We start from the raw sequence: 20,279 nt of genomic DNA on the forward strand, positions 1-20,279 counted from the left end.
CCGGAGAGGTACCCCCCAGCCCCTCACCGCGGCCGTGTCCCCAGCATGCCCAGTGTCTCGCTAACCCCTGCCTCGGCCATGCAGCGAATCTGACATACGGTGTGCAGACGGGTTAGGGCCTCTGGCCCTCTCACCGCCCGGGCACCAAGGGCCTTTGGATAACGCACGGACGTTATGAGGCGGTGAACTGCTTGGAGCAGCCGGGGCTGGCCTCCACTCCTGCCCTCCCTACCAAGTGGCTGAGTGTCTCGAGGAAGGGGAAGCCCCGGAGATAAGCCGGGGCGAGGCTGGCATGAGGCCGGCCCCAGCAGGATGGGAATCCAGGGACAGAAGGAGCCTGTGCTCTGGCCCTCGGGCTGCGGGCCCTCCTGCTGGAAGCATGAGAACGTTGAGCCGGGAACCTCCATCCGCCCAGGACCCCAGGTGTGCGGACGAGCCGTGGGGTCTCTGCTCCAGGAACCCACTGTAAAAGCACAGTCTGGAAACAGCTCCTGTCTGAAGCGGGGCTCAGCCTGCTGCTCCAAGAGTAGGAGGATCTTGAGGACACGCTAGCCGTCCTCCCCAGAGCAGGTGTCGAGCGGAATGCCGCTTGGGTAAGGACATCTCGAGGACTCGTGGGGGCAAAGCGGGAAGGGGGTAGCCAATGGCTCAGGGATTGCTCTTGGAATGGGAAACAGGCTCCAGTCTGCCTGGTCTCTGCACAGCCCTAGCCCCCCACCCCCAGAGCCTGACCAGGAACACGAGCGAGGGCTTCAGGAGGCCCTGGTGACTGGGGAGCCCTGCTGAGCACTCCGTGGGTCCCGCTCCTTCTTCAGTCAGAGCACCGGGGTCTTATCCTGACAGCACACGGCTGCGGCTTCAAGAGCACCGTCCGCACGGAGCTCTGAGACACCCAGCATCTATCGGCTGTGATTCTACGTCATGGAAAGCACCGGCCACACGAGGAGCACTGGGGCATCGTGATGTTCCATACGCCGGGACACGGCGCGTTCGGTAAGGACGCGGGCAGGACTCCCCCATGAGCCGAATGCCAGGACGCCCGGAGCTCCCTTGCCCTGCAGGACCGCGCCGTGCCGGGCCCATCCTCGCCTCCACTCCACCGGCAGGCTCCCGGGTGCGCTCAGCGCTCCCACGTCCCGCTCGTCTCCCTGCCTGCGTTCGCGTCTGGGTTTTCATGCGTCCGTTGTAAGCGTGACTCGTGTGAGTGAAATGCTGGCTCTTCTGGGAGAGGACTGGGGTGAAGCTCTGGACAAGGGAGCGGGGCAGGGGTGTGGCCAGAGCCGTGGAGAGAGAGAGCCCAGGTGCCGTGTGAGCGGGGAGTGGACGGCCGTCCCCAGGTTGGCCCCCTCCTGTCCTCCGGCCAGGAGTCGACTGCCGGAACAGTACACTGGGCTGTGAGGCTTGCCTTCCAGAAAGTCCCTGCACTTGTTCCTGGCTCCTGCTCCTGTCCCCCCACGGACCGGGGTCCCATACCTTGATGTGGCCCCCGAAGGTGTCGAAGTCGAAGAAGTTGCAGACGTGGTTGCTGTAAGGGTAGCACCGGTCCTCCACCTCCCCCCGCACCACGATGTTCCGGCTCAGCAGCCCGACCTCGGCCCGCATGTCCACACCGTCTACCTCCTCCCCGATGTGCAGGTACAGCGGTTTCCCTAGGGCGGAAAGGGGGTGGGAAATCGGCGGCCGCACGTGTATCTGCACGTGCACGGGGGTCCCTGGGGGTCCCCCGGGTCCGTTTCATGGAAGAAGGAAGCCAGGGATGTGCAATTCCTGAAAGAAGAGCCGGGATCCACAGCCCTGCGGACTTAGCCTGAAGCCCATGCAGAAATGGCTCTTTGTCCCCCCGTATCGGTCCCCCCTTCTGCTTGCTGGTACCGGGGCTGTCCGTGTTTGAGCTCAACGTATGCTCCCCAGGAGAACCACGCTTCGCAGACTCCCGCGGGTGCGGTCACAGGACGAGCAGAAGCCGTGGGCAGCCCCCATTCTCGCTCCTTCCCCGGACAGGAACGCTGGTGTGCCCTGGTGAGCCAGCCCCGAGGACAGGGGGCTCTCCTGTGTACCCCGACCCCAGCCCCATCCCTTCGCAGAGTCTTAGGGCCCAGGACTCCCATAACTTCTCTTCTCCCTCATACGGGTTCCTTACGTTCTGCCTCCAAACTCATCCAGATGTCCTATCCCCAAAAATGATTGAAAGACCCTTCCGCCCAACTCAGCTGCCCTTTTAGCTAATGCCAGTCCCCTTTGTGCCGCTCGAGTCCCTGGACAAGTGACCCGGACTTGCCCCACTCCCTCTGTCAGCTCAAACCATCTGATTCCCCTCCAGCTGCCTCCCCCTCCCCACCACGGCTTGTGCACCCCAGGGGGGTGCAGGGGCGCAGGAGCTGGGAGCTTTGGGACTGCCTCCTGGTCGCCAGTCCGCCCCCACACCAGCCCCAGATTCCTTCATGGAACAGGGAGACCGTGGCCTGCCTCTCAAGGGGGCTCATCAGCTGGGGGGGCCGTGAAGACTCCGGTTCCGCCCACGTTCTGACACTGACCAGCGGAGCATTTGGAGCAAGTTCACTCTGCAGCCGCTGGCTCCTCACCTGCTGGGGCTGCCGGCTCAGGCCGCCGAGCCTCGTGGCTTCACGGTTTCAAGGTCGGGAAGCCGGGTCCCCTCTGGCTGCCCGTGTGGGAGCCTCTCTCTCCACCCCGGGTTGGTCTCCCGCCCCCGACCCCGCTCTGTGAGCGTCACCGTCGTGCCGGAGCCGCGGGCCTCCAGGCGGGTGGCGGGGACTAGAGTCTCTTGCACAGAGATTTGCGTGGGGATCTGAGAGATCTGGGTGGGCAGGGGGGCAGTGCAGATTGGAAACCGTGCACAGAGCAGCGTCCCATCGCTGGCGAGGAAGGAGCCTCCCCTGCTCACCGGCTTCAAACGCCCGACGTCCAGCCACGGACGCACAGAGCTCGATCACAAAACCCCTGGCCTGCCCGGCATCGTGCCTCTGCGTTTGCTGGACGCAGACCTTCTTTTCCTCACAAGTGGACATCCCAATGGACAACAGGCAGCACCCAGAAAAGCTTCAAAGGCTCCTCAACTCAGCAACACACCTCCCACTGTTCCCAGCGTGCAGAAGGACTGACCGGCCAACCGGTGCCCCAGAGGCCACTCAGAGCTGCCCAGGAACCAGCCAGCGTGAGGGCCGGGCCCCCGAGGAGCCGGGTTCTGGGAGGGCCAGAATGGAGCGCGTTTCCTGCAGGGATGGACCCCAAGGCTTGAGCACAGGAGGGAAGATGTGGTGCAGAGAGCGCGGGCTCAGTGCTGCCGGCCACAGACAGGAGAGGAGCCCTGAGGGGCTTGATCCTATCTCCGAGCCTGCAGGACGACGCACAGGGCAAAACCCCGGGCTCTGCGGGCTTCTGTGTCGTGGCTCCCGCGCCCGCATCTGCGGCAGCCTGAGCAGAGCGCCCAGCCCTCCCTGAACCTGGCTTTGCTACTTTGCATCTCCGCGTGCCTGCCTAGATGCCCTCCGGCTGGGCCGGCCCTGTCCACCTGGCCTGGGCAGCAGATGGCTTTGTCCTTCCAGATCCTGCTCCAGTGGCCAGGACAGCAGGCCTCCCTTCCAGGCACACATACCCTGATGTCCAGCCGCCCCTCGTGGCATGCACATTTTGGGGGGGTCGGTGCCCCCTTAAACTGTGGGGAACGGGCAGAATGCTGACCAGAGGGCCTTCCCCCGGGATCTCTGGTCCTCTGGAACACAGCGGGAGAGGGAGGGGGGAGGCTGCAGAGGACCGTGGCTCTGGATCCTGACTCGGACGGTGGCTGCGAGTCCCTACACATGTCTCGCTCCCCGAATCTCGGGCTCTCCTTCTATAAAATCGAGCTGTTGCTAGCATGTGTCTCGAACGTAGCTATGCTTGTGGACAGAGTTAATCCTTGGAATGAGCTTCAAACTGCCCCTAATGGCCCGTGCAGCGGCCACTGGTGCTGTCCTCGGGGGAGATGGGAGCCCAGGGCTACTGCCTACTGCCTCACGGCTCCAGGCTGCTCCATGCGGGGAGTGGGGGACGGAGGGACTGTGTCTACCAGGGTCCCGTGAGCCGAGCGTGCAGGACCGACAGCCAAGAGCTGTGTGCCCAGTGTGTTCCCGCGGCCTCCTCCCCGCACTGTGGAGCCCGTAGAGGATCTTTCCAAACCCCAAGCGGGGCGATCGGTCCTGCTGCCGCGTTCATAGGCCTTCGTCCCCCCAGACCATTGTTAGGGGCTGCCCGGGGGGAGCTGCATGCCCCGCTCTCCCTCCCTTGCTTCCCACAGCTCTGGTGCATGAGGCCAACCAGGGAAGACCCCCAGATTGTCCTAAATAATCCAGGAAGGCCACTGTCATGGGGCAGGGCTCAGGCTAGAGGGTCCCAGAGAGGCTGTCTCAGCCACACAGCTCAGGAGCCTGGGCCAATCATCTGAGCGGAGACCCTGCAGAGGACGGAGTAGGACAGGGAGCCTGGGTGCTGGGGAGCTCGGAGTTTGAATCCTGGCTCCAGTCGGCCACACAGACTTGCCTGGTCTACAGCAGCTCACCCTCCTAGGACGGCTGAGATGCGGGAGACACTCTACGGCGTGCCGTCCAGGATGCTGGCCGCCGGCCACCTACAGCCACTGGCCATTCGGAAGAGGGCTAGGAGGACGGAGGCGTAGACTGACAAACTTGGATTTTAGTTAAATCTGAACAGCTTCATGTGGCTGGTGACCGTCCTGGACATGTAACGTCCCTGCACCTGAGTGTCCTCCTCCGTGTCCCGCCGAAACGGGGCTGCCACGTTGTTAGGGGACCACGAGGAGCGAGGAGACGGTCTTGTAAGGCGCTTGGCAGTCACGGGAAACAGAGAACAGCTGTACGAGGAGCAGGTTAACCGTGGTATTACCGAGGGGCGCGTGCTGGGGCCAGGGAGGGGGGAGCGTGAGAGCTAACGCAGGGGGTCTGGGGAGGTTTCCGGGTGCGAGGCGGGAGGTGCGGACAGCCACCCTGCGGAGAACAGCGCTCCAGAATGTTCCGAGATGACTCACACTTTCGTGACTTGGTGGTTCCCATCTGTTTGTTGTCAGGAAACCCTGCACAGGCGCGGAGGCCTGTTTCCTGGAACTGGGGGGCCGTGAGGAGGGACAGTCCAGGAGGGCGTGTCCCACTCTGCAACTAGCCTGGGGGGGGCCCAAGATGCCGCTGCTGGGGGGGCACAGGGGGCCGGGCTTGGGCTGAAAGGGAGACTCGTGGGCCTCCCCAAGACCCACCCTTGAACAACCACCCCCCCCACCCGGTCTGGGGTTTTTCTGACGATGCCCACCAGGGGGCGCTGTTTTCAGTCGCACTTGGAAGCCTCCACACCAAGTGGACCGTCCACTCGGAGCCCAGCCTTGGGGGTGGGGGTCAGGGAGGGGTGCGGGGCTGCCAGAGACACAGACATGGGCTGCTGCTCCGAGGAGCGTGCAGGGGCCCGAGAGGGGTCCTGAGAGTTCACATCTCTGCTCTCCCTGCACCAGGGCCCACAATGGCCCCATCCCACCGAACGTCCAGCCTTCGGAAGGCTCAGGAGGCAGCTGGGCCTGTGAGTCGGCCACCACGTGGGGCCGCTCTCCTGCGTCCGCTCCCCAGCCGCACCGCTGGGTGAGGCAGCAGCCCTAACAGCACCTGGTCCCTCGCTCTCGGGGCCACTCGGCTCTCAAGAGCTGTTGGACGGGAAACCTGGCCCCCACCCCAGCCCTCAGGGTGCCCGGCACAGGGGTGCAGATGTGGGCCGGACTGGGCAGACCTGGGGGGGCCTTCCACCCTTCCACATGCCCCTGCGTCCACCCCACCAGAGACCATGCGGGCCACCCCAGAACCCTCACACGTGTCCCTCGCCCCCAGCCCCACGCGGCCCCTCTGCCCCTCATCCCCGCTGCTCTGGTCCACCTTCATGGCTGGGACACTGCATGGGTCCCCAGCACAGCGCCCTGCACTATGCCGTCCCCCTCCGACGGTCCAGGCCACCTGCCCCCTGGTGAGCTCCCTCGGGCAGAGGACACATTTGTCTGGCCCATGGCCTGCCCCGTCGGCATTTCCTGTGTTGAACAAACGATGCTCTCCCTCCCTCTGCCCTGTGTGTCCTCGGGAAAGGAGCAGGGCATGCCCAGCCTGGGGGCGGAGGGACACCTGCGCTCACAGACTCCCGTCTCCACGCCCGGAGGCATCAGGACACTCAGGACAGGACCAGGGACCGGCCTCAGCCCGGGGCTGCTGAAAACGACGCACGGGTTTGCCTTTCTCCCTCTACGAGGGTCTTTACCTACAGAATGGACTCTCCCGGCACCGTCCCTGTCCGCCCCCAAGCTCAGGTGCTCCACGACTGCAGAATCCTGCCAGCGATAGCTGCTGACATTTACGGAGCGCTTACTGCATACCGGGTGCTGACATTTACGGAGCGCTTACTGCATACCGGGTGCTGACATTTACGGAGCGCTTACTGCATACCGGGTGCTGACATTTACGGAGCGCTTACTGCATACCGGGCACTGTTCAAAGGGCCTCACCCTGAAGGGTCCAACCCGCCCATCCTCACAACCCCGGGAAGGGTCACGATCTATGATCGTTGTGTCCGTTTTACAGATGGGGAAGCTGAGGTACGGAGAAGTTAAGTATTTGTCTGAGGTCACGGGCTGGCAACCGCATTCCTGCAACTCCGAGCCTCTGCTCTACCAGAGAGAGAAAGGGCTGGAGGGGAGGGAAGGTGGAGGGGGGTGGGTGGGGAGGTGGAGAGGGCGAGAAAGAAGGAAAGTGCCTTCCCCGAAACGTCTTCAGGAAATGAGACCAACAGCGTGCCCCGATCTAACAGACGAGTCCAGCCGGAGCTGGTCCCGAGAGTCTTTGTAGGGAAAGCTTGCAGGGGACTGTTCTCGCCAACGTGCACACGGCCCTGAGCCCCGACCCTCCGTGGCCCAGGGCCTCGGGGAAGCTGCGTCTCCGGGCCTCTGTTCTCCTCCTTGTCCCCGGACAACAGTAAGGAATCTGTGATGTTTCTTTCTCTCGCTGCCAAGAAGCTCAGAGACAGATTGATGGTCTATTTCAGTAGCTTCTCCTAACCTCAACACCTGCCCCCCCGCCCCGTTGGAGGATTCTTCTCACACCAGAATGTATTATATCCACGCGCATCTTTCCCTTCTTTTCTGCCCTGGATGAAGATTTAATTGGACTCATCCTTATTGTAAAATATCCCCAAACCGTTTCCAAAGAAGGCAGGGGTTCGAACAAAGGACAGTGTAAAAAGGCAGAGTCTGTCAGTGTGTCAAGCACGGCCGTGAGTCCAGCCACGCGCAGCAAACCCGTCGGCCCCGGGACACCCACGGGCTTCCCTTTGCAGGATCGGCCCTCCAGGACCACAGCCGCAGACTGCGGGGGGCGGCCTCCAGGGCCCACGGCCCCCGAGAGTGTGACAAGGGGACTGGGCTCTAGCACCATTGCCCAGGTTTTTTAAACCTTCGTCCCCCAAGATTCCCTCCTAAGCACATCCGCACCAGCCTAAAAGATTGTTTGACTTTCTGTAGTTTTATTTCCACAGCGACCGATAATTTGGATACATCTCCACCCATGTTCCTCCTCTTTCCCTCAATCCTAGACCTTTGCCAGGGGCCAGGGTCCTGTACTGGCTGCTGGTGATGATGCCTGGGATGGAGTCTCCTTTCTTCTGGCCTTTTCCTCCCCAATTTGCCTTGGGGGAGGGACCCCTTTCTCCATTCAATAGGAGCACTGCCAGAGAGGGCCATGTGAGCCCCCAGCCCAAGGGGGCCCAGTCTTCCTGGAAGGTGGCATGAGGACTATGTCCCGGGGACCTCCCAGGGACCTTCAGGACTGTGATGCCCTGAAGACACAGCCCACGCGCTCCCACTACCCTGACCCCCGAAGCAGCCCTGCCCCCGTCCTCATGCAGCAGGGCACATCCCTTCTTGAAGACCAGAAGCACGCTGGACATATTCCTCTTTTGCTTACGAGAGTCAAGCTGGATTCCACCGCTTATAACCTAAGAGCCCTCCTGGGACATAACTCTCTCCACCAATAAACACAGACCGGGACGACACTTTCAATCCTAACAATCTGAGATTCCAGGAAACTCGCATAATATATGTTGCAGTACCACTAAGTCAACAACGAGAAGAAAAAGGCGCCAAAGCTGCGGAAAGAAGAGATTTAAAGTTTCCCGGTCGCTGGCTTTATTGTCTAACAAGAGTCACTCCCTTCCCTCAACCTTGATGGGACAGATCTGCGGACCTGCCCCGGTGTGTGTGGAGCTTAAGCACATTTTTTGCTTTGTCCGTTGGAATGTGGGTGTGAGAGCTAATCCTGAGCCCCGGCCCTTCAACCTCTGTGTTTCTGCTCTCTGGAGCTTTCCACACACACCCCCCGTCCCCGCCACGGGAAGAATATGCCTTGGGAAGAGCGAGAGTCCCATGGACTGGCCAGAACCCAGCTGTCGTCCCAGAGCCAAGCTCCGTCTAGAGATGCTGGACCCTGGACCAGCGGCAGATGTATGAGTGAGAAGTACGGAGGGTTCGAGGTCTGTTTTGTTACGTAGCATTATTGTGGCGAGAGCTGACGGATACAGGACCCGTTGCGATTTCCCAGGGCGGGCTTAGCGGAAGTCTCACCTGCCACTCGGACCTGGTTGGGGGCACAGGCTTTGCAGGGCAGCACCTGGAACTCCTCTGCCTGGTACATGGAGTAGTCAGTACTGGCGACGACCAGCGTGTCCCCGGGCTTCCACGACCGAACCTCGTCCTCCAGGGTCAGGACGGTGCTGTTCACGTTGGTGTCGATGGTGACGGTGAGTTTGGGCCTCACTGAAAGTCCAGACGGGAGGGGCTGAGGTAGAACCCCGCGTCCTCGGCCAACGTTTGACCCCACGCCTCTTCCCTTTCCCTCCCTAGATAAATGCCAGGTTTGCCTATCCAAACCCAAATCGCCAGGCTCAGCCCATCCCCGTCTTGGTGCAGGTTTTTGAAGTCAACAAAACCGTAGCAGAAAAGAGCCATTCATTAACTCCGGGCAGGGGAATTTTCCAGCAACTTTTTAGTCAGAGTTGAACGTGGCACCCACCACACCCACTTTGCTCAAGATGCAAAACAAATACAGTTCCTCTCAACTATTATTTACGGGAGCTGTAAGCCGCCCCTCCCCCCCCCCCGAGAGCACTCATCCCTAATGACCACCTTCTGGGGCAGGCCTAGTGCCTCCGTGAACAACCCGGCCATTTCCCGTCCCTCCTAACGAGCACCTCCGGAGCCGCGTTTAAAATAACAGCACCCAGAGGCCGCGGGCTCACGACGTCTCCGCAGGGGGGGCTGCAAGAAGTCAGCCCAGGGCCACGGCAGCCTCGTCATCTTGGGCCGGGCCCTTCCCCTTTCTGAAAGGCGTACGGGCAGGTGGGGCCTGGCCGGCTCCTGCCAAGTCTGAGGACCGTCCCACGGCCCCCCGGGTCACAGAAGGGCCGTCCACGGTGAGTTTGGCAGAAGCACCGTGTCACCGAGATGTCCCAGGGCAGCTGACCCAGTCGCAGCCAAACCCCCAACGGCCAGCTCAAGGAACCAGCCGCGCACGGCCGCGCTGTGTGTCCCCGGCACGCGGGTGCTTACCGGGCTTCCCACACAGGAACCGCACACGGTAGGTCTGGCAGGCTCGGCCCCCGTCGTAGCACACAAACCTATAATCCTGGCCTTTTTTGTAGACGACCTCAGTGGTGAGGTTAACGCCCTCCGCCGTCGTGGCCTGGGAACGGCACGGGAATTACAGAGCACGATCATTTTCATGTGCGTAACAGAGGAAGGCGATGACTCACGGCATACGCATCCACGCACGCGTCTAAAACCGTCCCTGCTGCCGGGAGTTGTTTCCTCGGGCCCAAGGTGACCGTGGAATGACCAGGCCTCGCTTTTGTGCTAAGAAAACAGTTTTGTTCTAAGGAAGACCACGTGACGATGCGGGATGGGGACATGGCTCGCCGGGGTGCCGGGGTGGTCCGTACCCAGACCACTGATTTGCTGGGACTCCTACCCACCCACCGCCGGGGTGCCGGGGTGGTCCGTACCCAGACCACTGATTTGCTGGGACTCCTACCCACCCACCCCTGGCCATTTATTGAGGACCCCTCTGTTCATCGACACATGTGGGCGGGGGGCCCTTAAAAATACTCATGCCCAGGCCCCATCCCCCGGGACTCAGATCTGGTGTGTCCACGTGTGGCTGGGGATCAGAACGTTTAGAAGTGGCCCAAGTGGTTCCAGAGGGCAGTCCAGTTTGAGAACCGTCCCTGCCCTAGCAGTTACAGGGGTAAGCGCTCGGCATATGATCTCATTCCGTCTTCACGGCAACAATGAGGTCGCCCGGCTCTACAGATAAGGGAACCAGCCTTCCGCAGTGAGTCACTTGCCCAGGGTCAAACAAGCCAGTCCGAGGCAGAGCCAAGATTCGAATCCAGACTCAGCCAACCACAGAGCGGGTACACCTCCCCACTGCGGCCATCCGGCACGCAGCCCAACGTCCTCTGTTCGACATCTGTCTCCTCCCCCCGGGGATCCTGAGCTCCGCGGAGGGCGAGGGTCTGGTTTCCGCCTGTCTCCCTGATTCCCCGCTTCCAGCCCGGGGCTGGGCACGGACTGGGGTCTCCGGGGTGGGGCCAACGGGTGAGCAGCCCCAAGGCCAGGTAGAGAGTTTAGGGAGCGGGCTCCAAGGAGGTCACGCTCCCGGCCAGCTGGGGCTCATCCCAGAGCCCGGGTGTGTCTGCAGCAAGCCCGCGGCTGTCATCAGACACAAGCAATTGAGATCCGGGCTGCAGCTGCCGCAGCTGCCGTCCTCCCTGGCACAGAGACCAAAGGGACCCGGCCGGGAAATAGGGAGGCAAAGTAGAGTCAACCTATTAAAAAAGAGGGCGGAGGGGGGGAGCTTTTCAGGAAACATTAGCTTCAACACAGCAGGTATCTGTTGTCATTGGCCTCAAAGAAGAGCTCTAGGGCAGGGAGCTCCGGCATGGCGAAAACCCAGCCCTTTCCTGCAAGAGTCGAGCTCACCCCCATCATCTCGGGTGGCCTCCAGCGCCCTGGGAGAAGCGGGAGTTGCAGACCCGTCCTTGGGAACAAGGGAAGGCTCAGAGGTTTTTAGAAGCCAGCTCAAGGTCAAGGTCGTTGGGCTTATCAAGCTTGGCTCCTCTGAGGTCCCACTGTTTTCCGTGGAGGCCAGAGCCCGTCCTTCTGCAGCAGACCCCAAAGCACGGAGACCTGAGCCTGAAAACGCCAGGGAATGGAACCAGACCTTTTCCAAGGCACAGTGTCCCACACGTTCTTGAGGGGGGGGAGCATCTATTCAACTCTGCGTGTTCTTTCCCTCCTTTTCCTGAACCTGAGGAATGACCTCACTTTGGGATAAGAAGAGGAAAAGGTGGTTCTGCCGCTGTTCAGGGAAACCGGTCTCCGCCCTCAGTAGACACAAGTCTATTACTATTTTTGATCATTAATAATTATAAAATAACAGTAGGATTATGACAATAATCATAAGATATTTTTAAAAATTATGGGTCCTTCATACATCGTTGTGTAACAACCACAAAATAATCCCACAGGGAAACAGTGACAATCCCCGATGTGTGTTGTTACTGAAGAGGAAACTGGGACCCTGAGTCACCTGACTGAGGTCTGCCGCCAGGACTGGGGTGAGCGTGGCGAGGTTTAGGGCGGCGGTCACCTCAGGGCCGCGGGAGCACAGGGACAGAAGCTTCGAGAAAGGGCCAGCGTGACCACTGCACCCTAACCCTTGACCGCTTCCCTGTGCCTTTGTTTGGCCAAGAAAAAGCCAATGGAGTTGAGAGCTGTGAACCGATAAGGGGCCACCAAGCTCAGCAAAATGTTGTCACGGAAGGGACTTCTGTGAGCAGCCGCCCAGGGGTCCTAGAGGATGGGGTCGGGTCCCTTGGAGGGTCTCAGGTGATGGCGCCGGAGAGCCGTCATGCCCTCCACTATTTTGCATTTTATATCTACGTGAGCTCGACCCTGCTTTGTAGCCTCCAAGCCTTCAGTGAAGTTTTATTTCACCCTTTAGCCTGGGATTGGTTGTGCTTCGACGTCAGCAGGTACCCGCGTCCATGCTGGGAACAGAGGCACCGGGGGAATGGGAGACGCCTACGGGAAGCGGCCACAGGGACGTGGTCTCCTAAAGGCAGTAGTCCGGAGCCCGACGGCTGGCAGAGCCGACCCCGGGAGGCGTCCGTTGACCCTGGAAGTGTTCCTGGAGGATTTCTGTGCTGTGGCCAAGGGACCTGGACGAGTAAGACGAGGACTGGGGCAGAACTAAGGCTGGGATGTTCCGGGTTGCAAGAGAAAGTTAGAATTAAATCTGGGGCCTTTGGGGGCACTGGCCCTTCTTGATCCTGCTGGACCCAAAACGAGCCTACAGCCCGCGGCCTGCGCTCACTCGGGTCAGCCCTTCTCGAGGTTGCGTAGCCCTGTGAGCGGGTGCGGAGTCTTAGCCAAACGGGAACGGTCTGCACGAGAAGCCGGTGAGTTGGGGGCACCGCTCGTCCACGCACCGCTCAGCAGAGAGCCAGGCTACGGGGAGGGCGCTGAGCTCAGCCAGCACCCCAAATCTCATTTGGGTCCTGTGCACTCAAGGTCCCCAAGGACATCGACTGAGAAGGGAGGCTGAAGGAGACAGCCCGTCCCCAGGCTGGGGCACCGTCCACCACGGCTGTGGAAGCTGCTTGAGGAGGAGTGGGGAGTGGAACCCAGCAGGGAACGCTGGGCCCTCGTTGGGGAACTCGCTGGCCTGGCCGGGAGGCCTGGAGCCGAGAAGCGCTTCTAGAGCAGGAAAGGGACTTCCCGGCTCACCTATGTCCTGGGAACACGGGGAGAATCGCACCACCCCAGTGGCGAGAAAGTCCGACTCTGCTGCCGACATAAAGTCTTTGTCACTCTTGATCATTCAGAGTTTGGTACCTGGATGTCGATGGGGCGATTGCAGATCTTTCCTGGGTGAGCGACCCGGAGGTCTGAAATTTTCTCCCCGCCTTTAGTGTGCGCCACTCGGTCGTGGTCAAACCACTCCGTCCACTCCACATCTAGGCAGAACGCAAAGAGCGGGGTGAGGCGAGAAGGGCCCAAGAGGGCAGGTGCCCCACAGCGGGGCCCCCGACACCCCCGGGGCCAACAGGAGTCGAATACCATGCATCCAGCTGTGCCCCAAAGCAGTTGCCGTGTCTCTCACCTTTTCATTAAAAGCATCTCTTTTTTTTTTTTTTTAAGATTTTATTTATTTATTTGACAGGTAGAGAGAGAGAGAGAGAGAGATCACAAGAAGGCAGAGAGGCAGGCAGAGAGAGAGAAGGAAGCAGGATCCCTGCTGAGCAGAGAGCCCGATGTGGAACTCGATCCCAGGACCCTGAGATCATGACCAGAGCCAAAGGCAGAGGCTTTAACCCACAGAGCCACCCAGGCGCCCCTTAAAAGCATCTCTTAACTGACTTTCTCACTTTCCAGAAGCCATAGAATCTATCTTCTTTGTGACCGCGGAGGGGTGACGATGAGAGATACGGTCAGCGGTTTCTCGGGGCGGCAGGGACGGCGCTGCTCTCTGCACCCCAGCCCCCGCGCCGGGCTACCCGAGGGCCGGTCCTGCTCCCGCCTGTTTCCTACCCAGCACCGCTGCTTGGCGCAAAGAGGATTCTGAGAGGGGGAACAGCGTCCTCTGGGCTCTTGGCCGCTTGGGACTGATTAATGAGAGACAGCTTGTCCTCGCTAATTTAGTTTACTCGGCAGCATCCAGGGGTCTTATTGGCGCGCGAGAAAAATCCTTGTTGTGCAAAGACAGGAACGTCCTGCCCTTCGCTCCCAGTGTCCGGGTTTTCCTGGTCGTGCCGAACGGCTCACCTTGAACCCACTCGCTGGAGGAAGAGACGTTGAAGGGCTCGCCGTGCTCCGTCTGGAACACTTTGGACACCCGGGCGGCCGCTGAGCCTCGGTGTCCTGTCGGAGAGAGCGGGGGCGTCGGCGACCGCGAGCCCCACCCCCACATCCCCCCAAAATGTAAATAATCCCAAGACGGAGCCAACCCCTAGCACGCAAGGATCTTGAACTCTTTCTTAGCAACAAAAACCATGTCAGGCCCGTCTCTCTACCGGGGAAGCAGATTTTCTACGGTCCCTTCTTTTGCTTCAGTTTTGAAGATTTCATCTCCGTGGCTGACAAAGCTGAAGCCCTATTTCTCCTGCGGATTCCTATCTGGGAATAGGACCTGCGGGGCTTTCCCCCAGGTGGTGAGGGCCCACCCAAAGTGTCTTTCGAGCCCCAAATATTCCCCCTGGAGGGTCTGGCCCCGTTCTCGCCTGTCCTAGGTCCCTTGTTCTGAGTAAGTCAGTGGCCGTCTCCTTGCAGACGTAGATACTGTCTTAGCGATCGCCTTTGGCCACTTTGGCGAAACACGCCAGCGACCGTGGGTGTGTGTGTGGCAGGGGGAGGGGGGGGCTTCCGCTGGGTTCTGAGGGAGGAGGGTGGCTCAGAACGACCCGGGCCTCTCGATCAGGGGGCACGGGAGGGAGTTCTGCCTCTCGCCAACTATTTATTACCGTGATACTCGATATGGTCTTCAACCGAAGAGGAGGGATTTCCTTTCACGGTGAGGAAACTCCAAGGGTGTCTGGTAAAAGCAACAACAAAAGGGAAACTTCTTCACCGGCCCGGGCCTGTCCCAGAGGCAGAGCAACGGCGGAGCCCAGGAGCACGCAGCCCTCTCCGCTGTGCCCGGGAGACCCGCCGGCAGCCGCGCTTCCCTCTCCCGGAGATCAAGAGAACTTCTTCTCTTCCGCCCTTCCTGGCTCGCCGGCCGCTTACTCGCCGAGAGCCTCTTAACCCCACTCTGGTGGGAGACGGGCACGCATCACCAACGAACAAGCCCGCGGCCCTACAAACCAAACCACCCGCCAGGCCCAGCCGGGTGCCGGAGCGAGGCTTCCGATAGCTTTGGGAAAACAAGGACGGAGGGTCCGGGAGAGAAGGAGCCTCGGAAGGTCGGGAGAGGCCCCTCGCTCACAGCGGGGGACGGAGGAGGAGAAGCCGGGGGGAAGGCGTCCTCCGCTGCAGCTGGCTCCGAGGCAGGAAGGTCTCCCACCCCGTTCCTGTCTTCCCCTGACGCCCATCTTTGTCCCGCTCTGCCCTCTCACCGTGGGACCGCAATCGCTCACCGTACTCAAGACCTTTTGTTGTTTTTGTTTCCATTTTGGAAAGCAAGTGTCTACTGACTTGGGGATTTGGTTGGTGGCTCTCTCGCTTAAGACCCATCAGTGGCTCCCCAGGGCCCTCTGGAGGAAAGCCAAGCTCGCGGGTGCAGAGAAATGTCTTCCTGTGCCCACTTCCTCAGCCTCGTCTCTGTCCCCTCCCACACTAGCACCCCCTTCTGCGGCCTGCCCCCCTCCCCCGCCTTCAGGAGAGCCCCACGCTCAGCCCGGGCCTCGGCACCTGCAGTCCCTCGTGGGAACCTGCTTGCCCTCACCGGCCCGTCTGTGCCTTGAGCCCTTCCCCCGCCCTCGTGCTCCCGCTTCTCATCACTTCTCTATTGTTCCCGCTGCCCACGACAGCTCAGCCCGTCCTGTCGGGCCCACACCGGCCAGTAGCCACGTTCTGGGGGCACCAACCGCGGCCACCGCAGACCTCAGTTCTGCTGATTCCAGATGCTCTGAGTTTGTCCCTCAGAGCGCGTCGGCACAAACGGGGACCAAGAGTGCATCCTGCCCACCCGTGTGTGGCCCTCGGGGGAACGGCCTTGAGATAAAAAGATGTCCTTCAAGGTGTCATCTCTGACGGCCTGAGCTCCCTGTCCAGACCCTTCCAGAAGGAGCAGCCCCTGGGCAGTGAGAGAAGGCACCATGGAACCCAGAGCACCACCCAGCTGCCCCCTCCCTTGCCCGGGGGGAGCTCGGCTCAGCCAGGGAACCGGCTTCACTTGGAGCCCGGGGGAAGCTCTTCTGGCCCCCAACTCGCCTGGGGTTCTGCTGTCTTCAAACAGCCCCAGGCCAGAGGACCTGACCCTCCACCGAGCTGAGAGGTGATTCAACACGATGGAGAGGTGTGGCCGGCTGCCCATGCGCACGCCAAGGTCAGGCACGAAGCTCTAACCCAAGACAGACCAAACCCGGCGGCGCATCAAAGGCCCCTCTCCCCGGGGGCGGGGCTGGGCAGGCACCTTACAGACTCCCTAAGCAAACGTCTGTCCGTGCCGCCCAGGGCACACGATGGCCTCTTTGCCAAAGAACAGGCCAATGAAGCTGGTGACTCATCAGAGACAGAGATTCCCGCAGCAGGCGGCCAGCCGATGTTTTGTAAGCGGCTGAACGAACAAATGAGTTCGTGCGGACCGAGACCACCTGTGTTTTCAGAGTGGACTACGTTTCGTAAGAAAATCTGGGCTCCCGGGGCGCCCACTGCTCCCCAGGCCGGCACTGAGCGGGGCACGCCGCGGTCAAGGAACAGACGTTAAGACAACCTGTGGGCCTGGGGTTGGGGGAGGGGGGGTTCGGGGTCCTGGAGGTTGGCAGAACGAGAGAGACGGAGGTACCTGAATCCGAGGTGTAGGAAGTGTTTGCTGCCCAGCCTGGTCATGGCCTTCCTGGCCGCGTCGTCCAGGTTCCGAGACCCCTCATCGTTCACGGCCACCGAGAGGATCCTGCCCGCGGGCACCGCGTTCAAGTACTGGGCCAGGCGCTCGCTCTCCTTCTTGGATCTGTAGGTGTCAAACCTGGAAGGGCAGAGCCGGAGGTTCCACTGCCCTGACAGCGGCTCCCCGAAATGGGACGTCTAAGCACACGCGTGCGTTCCAGCAACCAACGTGCCCTCCACAGACCCCAAGACTGGGATTGTCTAAAGAAAGGGAGCTCTCGTGACGGCAAAATCCCACCTTCCCCAACTCGACGGAGGTAACCCACTGTCACAGAGGAGACACCCACGAGGCATGATCTCAAACAGCAGCCTACCCCACGCGGCACGAGCGTACACGAGGGAAAGACGCGGTTTTGTAATGACCTCCAGCTACGCGCCATGTGACCTAAAGATCTGGGACAACTGTAAGGGAACTTCCGGAAGAATTTGTCTCGGGGCTTAAGCAAAATCGTTCTAAAACTGGTCTAGAAGAATAAACCAGCGTGAACGGCCAAGATTTGGAGCAAGAGAAACGGTGGTTCGGGGATGGCGGGGGGTGGTGGGACTGGTGCTCCGGAGCCCTCAGACCGGTTTGCAAGTGTTTGTGCAAGCGGGTGTGTCCCCGCCAAGGCCCCTCATCCTCCCCTCCCCACCCCCGCCCCCGAGAGCCACCGGCTGCAGCCCCGCTGGTCTCCGTCTCCGAGCTGTGACCACACCACACACCTTAACACGTCCCTCTCTGCCTGACCCCATGCTTCCTACCTTTGAGGGGCTGGCCTGCATTCTCATCCCTCCAGATAACCTCCGTGACCATAGCCTGCACACGCGTGTGCGTCTGTAAGGTTTATTAAGATGTCTACTCACACGCATTCCGCTATCAGGCTCTCGAGGCCCAGGACCCAGGCTTTCACCAAAGGAAATTTAGAGGGAGCAGCTGTCCCGTCTTTGCAACCTGCACACCAGCTATTGGGATGACTTCTCCTCCCACAGCTCAATAGGCCACGCACCGGAGCCCAGAGCACCACAACGGACACTGTCCTACCGATTGCAGAGGCAACGCCGAGGGGCCGGCGTGCCGCGTGGAAAGGGAGGGCTCTCGGACACACTCTGTGCCCATCGGGCTTACCCCGGCTTCCCACGTTACCCGTGCGCCGGCCTCTCTCAGCCCCAGGCCAAGACAGGTGTCCGGACGGAATGTGGGTGAAAGGTCTGTCTGGGCAGATCCGGGTGTGCATCGAGCTCCGACACTTTCTGGCCTTGTGACTCAGAGCAAATGGACTCCCCCGAGTCCCAGTGTTTTCCTCTGTACGAGACAGAGCCTACTCCCAGGGGTCATGAAGGTAAATTAGAGATGGCCAGTAAAGTGGCTCACACGATGCTCTGGACACAGTCCAGTGATGGTGCACCTGCTCCTGCCAAAAACCCAGACGTCACCGGACCACACTGCCATTGGTCTGCACCCCACCCCCTGCTGGCCCTTCTCCGATTCCAGACATCGTGCTCCCCTCACCACCGGCCCTTTGCACTTGCTGCTTGCCCTCTTGAACACTCTCTCCCTGACTCATCTTTGCCCTACAGTTCTCAGCTCAAATGTTGCTTCTCTACACTGGTCTTCCCTGACCCACAGATGCAAACCAGGCGTCCCTAGTTATCCTCCGCCATTTCCTTGTGTCGTTCCCCCTAATCAGCACGATCTCCAATGATGCTGTGTCTACGTGTGTGCCCGCCTCGTTCTTAATTCAGCGTCGGTAGCCAAATGCCCGGGGAGGGAGAAACGTGTCTCCTCCCTTGGGGGACTTCTGTCCGACTGGCTCACTGCTGTGTCCCAGCACCCAGAGGCACATCTGGCCGGGGCACATGCTCCAGGAGTGTCAGGAACGAAGGGCTACGTGCTTACATGAGGGCAGACCTTACCGGTCGGAATGGACAACCGTCGCCGATTTGGGGTCGATGACGTGAACAATGACTCCACGGTGACCCCAGCTCCTTTCAAAAAAATAGCCTCCTTCCTCCAGGCCGCCTGGGCGAAGGGTCTTGTTCAGAAATGTCCAAGAGAGCTTTTTCTGTCCATGTAACTCCAGCGTGCCTCCTGGGCCCACCCCGATGTACTTCAGGCCAAAGTAAGGGTCGGGCTGAACTCCTTCGTCGGCCCTACGAGAGAAACAGCTCCCCGGAGTCAGCCGACCCGTCGCTCCACCGGCCACTGAGCCCAGAGGAGACCACGCTGCTCCCGCCACGGCCACCATTGAACCAGACACACATGGTGGCTACCCGAGGCCAGCAGACAGCGTCACCCACATCGTCCTAACCAGACCCAAACGAGGCCAGAAGGCCGAGCAAAAACACTCATCACTAGTTCACGTTCCCAGCGCTAAGAGTTTTCTATGCCGGCCCCTCTGGCCACGTACTACAGACCCTCAAATACTCTTGGCTTCTGCTCCTGAGAACCTCAGCTGTGTGAAGAGACCACAGCCAGAGGCCAGCACAGAGTCTTCCTTCCCTTGTCCATCGTAACGGACTGAATCAGCTTTCCCAGAGGCTCCCGGAGCCTGGACAGGATCGAAGAACTGTGGGGACTCTTGTAACTCACAAAACAAACCCCTAGAGAACCTGTCCGTCTCTCCCCGGTCACTGCCGCCTGTCCTGCTCGTGGCCGCCTCGGGCCGTCTATGAGGATCATCCTGGCCTGGCGCGGGAGCCTCGTCGTCCCGCTGTCCTCTCCCCTCGGGAAAGCCTCCTCCCCGCCAGGGCCGAGAGCAGCACTTGGTCCCCGGAGGCCGGCGCCCACCTTCCGTAGAGAACGATGCTGAAGTTGCCCTGGTAGGGGCAGAGGGCGCTCCCAGCATGCAGCTCCCCACCGTCGTCTATCAGGATGTGCCGGGCCCGCAGGACAATGGGCTCCTCGTGGTCTTTGATGACAAGCTTTCCTGAGGACAGGGGAACGGGACAGGGTTTGAGAAGGCTGGCGTTAGCGGTGGGGTCACGGCAGAGGCAAGGGCGGACCCGCCAAGCCCCCCTTGTCCAGGCGGACAAGAAGGCCCGTCTGTCCCGCTCTCCCACGCCTGCCGGGCCCCCAGGTGGCTCCCCGTGTGGATGCAGCCCCGGCTGTGTGCACGACCGTCAACAAGGAGCAAGCATCAGGAGGCGAGATGTATGGGAACGCTCCCAGCCCCAACAAGGACGTCCTTCCATAAACACTGCTATCATTGAGGCTGGATCTGGGACACACCACTCCCAGGGGCCCAGAGCCGGGGGCCTCTCAAGCCACACAGAGCTCCGGCCTGAACCGGGAGCACAGGACCTTGGTTCCACCCGTCAGAGCTGGGGCAGCCTGCACTGGCCTGCCGGGCCGTGCGGCGGTGGTCAGGGACCAGCTTACCCCCCTGGGAGACATGGATGGAGTTCACCGTGGCAGACGCGGCAAGCAGCAGGGCCCTGCCCCGCCCGATGTGCACATAGTGGTCCGGGTCGTGGCCGGGGTTCCAGGGCTGCAGCTCGGGGCTCTGGTCCGGGCACACGGCTGCCAAGGACAGAGAGCGTCACGGCCTCCATTCCGACCCCGGGATGCCAGGGGGTGCTCCCGCACCGTGCTCTGCCCCCCTCTACC

At 60.9% G+C, this 20,279-nt stretch overlaps 1 protein-coding gene across 4 annotated transcripts in view; it reads right to left on the reverse strand.

Annotated features, from left to right (window-relative positions):
* CEMIP (cell migration inducing hyaluronidase 1) overlaps positions 1-20,279 on the reverse strand; it is a 128,682-nt gene that overhangs the window by 32,954 nt on the left and 75,449 nt on the right. For all 4 annotated transcript variants that reach the window (XM_082736724.1, XM_082736722.1, XM_082736723.1 and 1 more), the window contains 10 exons: positions 20,052-20,192; positions 19,461-19,599; positions 18,587-18,823; positions 16,593-16,772; positions 14,608-14,678; positions 13,913-14,008; positions 12,983-13,104; positions 9,635-9,767; positions 8,651-8,842; positions 1,474-1,649 (listed from right to left, as the gene is read on the reverse strand). In XM_082736724.1, coding sequence (XP_082592850.1) covers positions 1,474-1,649; positions 8,651-8,842; positions 9,635-9,767; positions 12,983-13,104; positions 13,913-14,008; positions 14,608-14,678; positions 16,593-16,772; positions 18,587-18,823; positions 19,461-19,599; positions 20,052-20,192 — 1,487 coding nt within the window. The remainder of the gene's footprint in view (positions 1-1,473; positions 1,650-8,650; positions 8,843-9,634; positions 9,768-12,982; positions 13,105-13,912; positions 14,009-14,607; positions 14,679-16,592; positions 16,773-18,586; positions 18,824-19,460; positions 19,600-20,051; positions 20,193-20,279) is intronic.

Source organism: Mustela nivalis (genome assembly GCF_964662115.1).
Source record: "Mustela nivalis genome assembly, chromosome: 6".
Lineage (NCBI taxonomy): Eukaryota > Metazoa > Chordata > Mammalia > Carnivora > Mustelidae > Mustela > Mustela nivalis.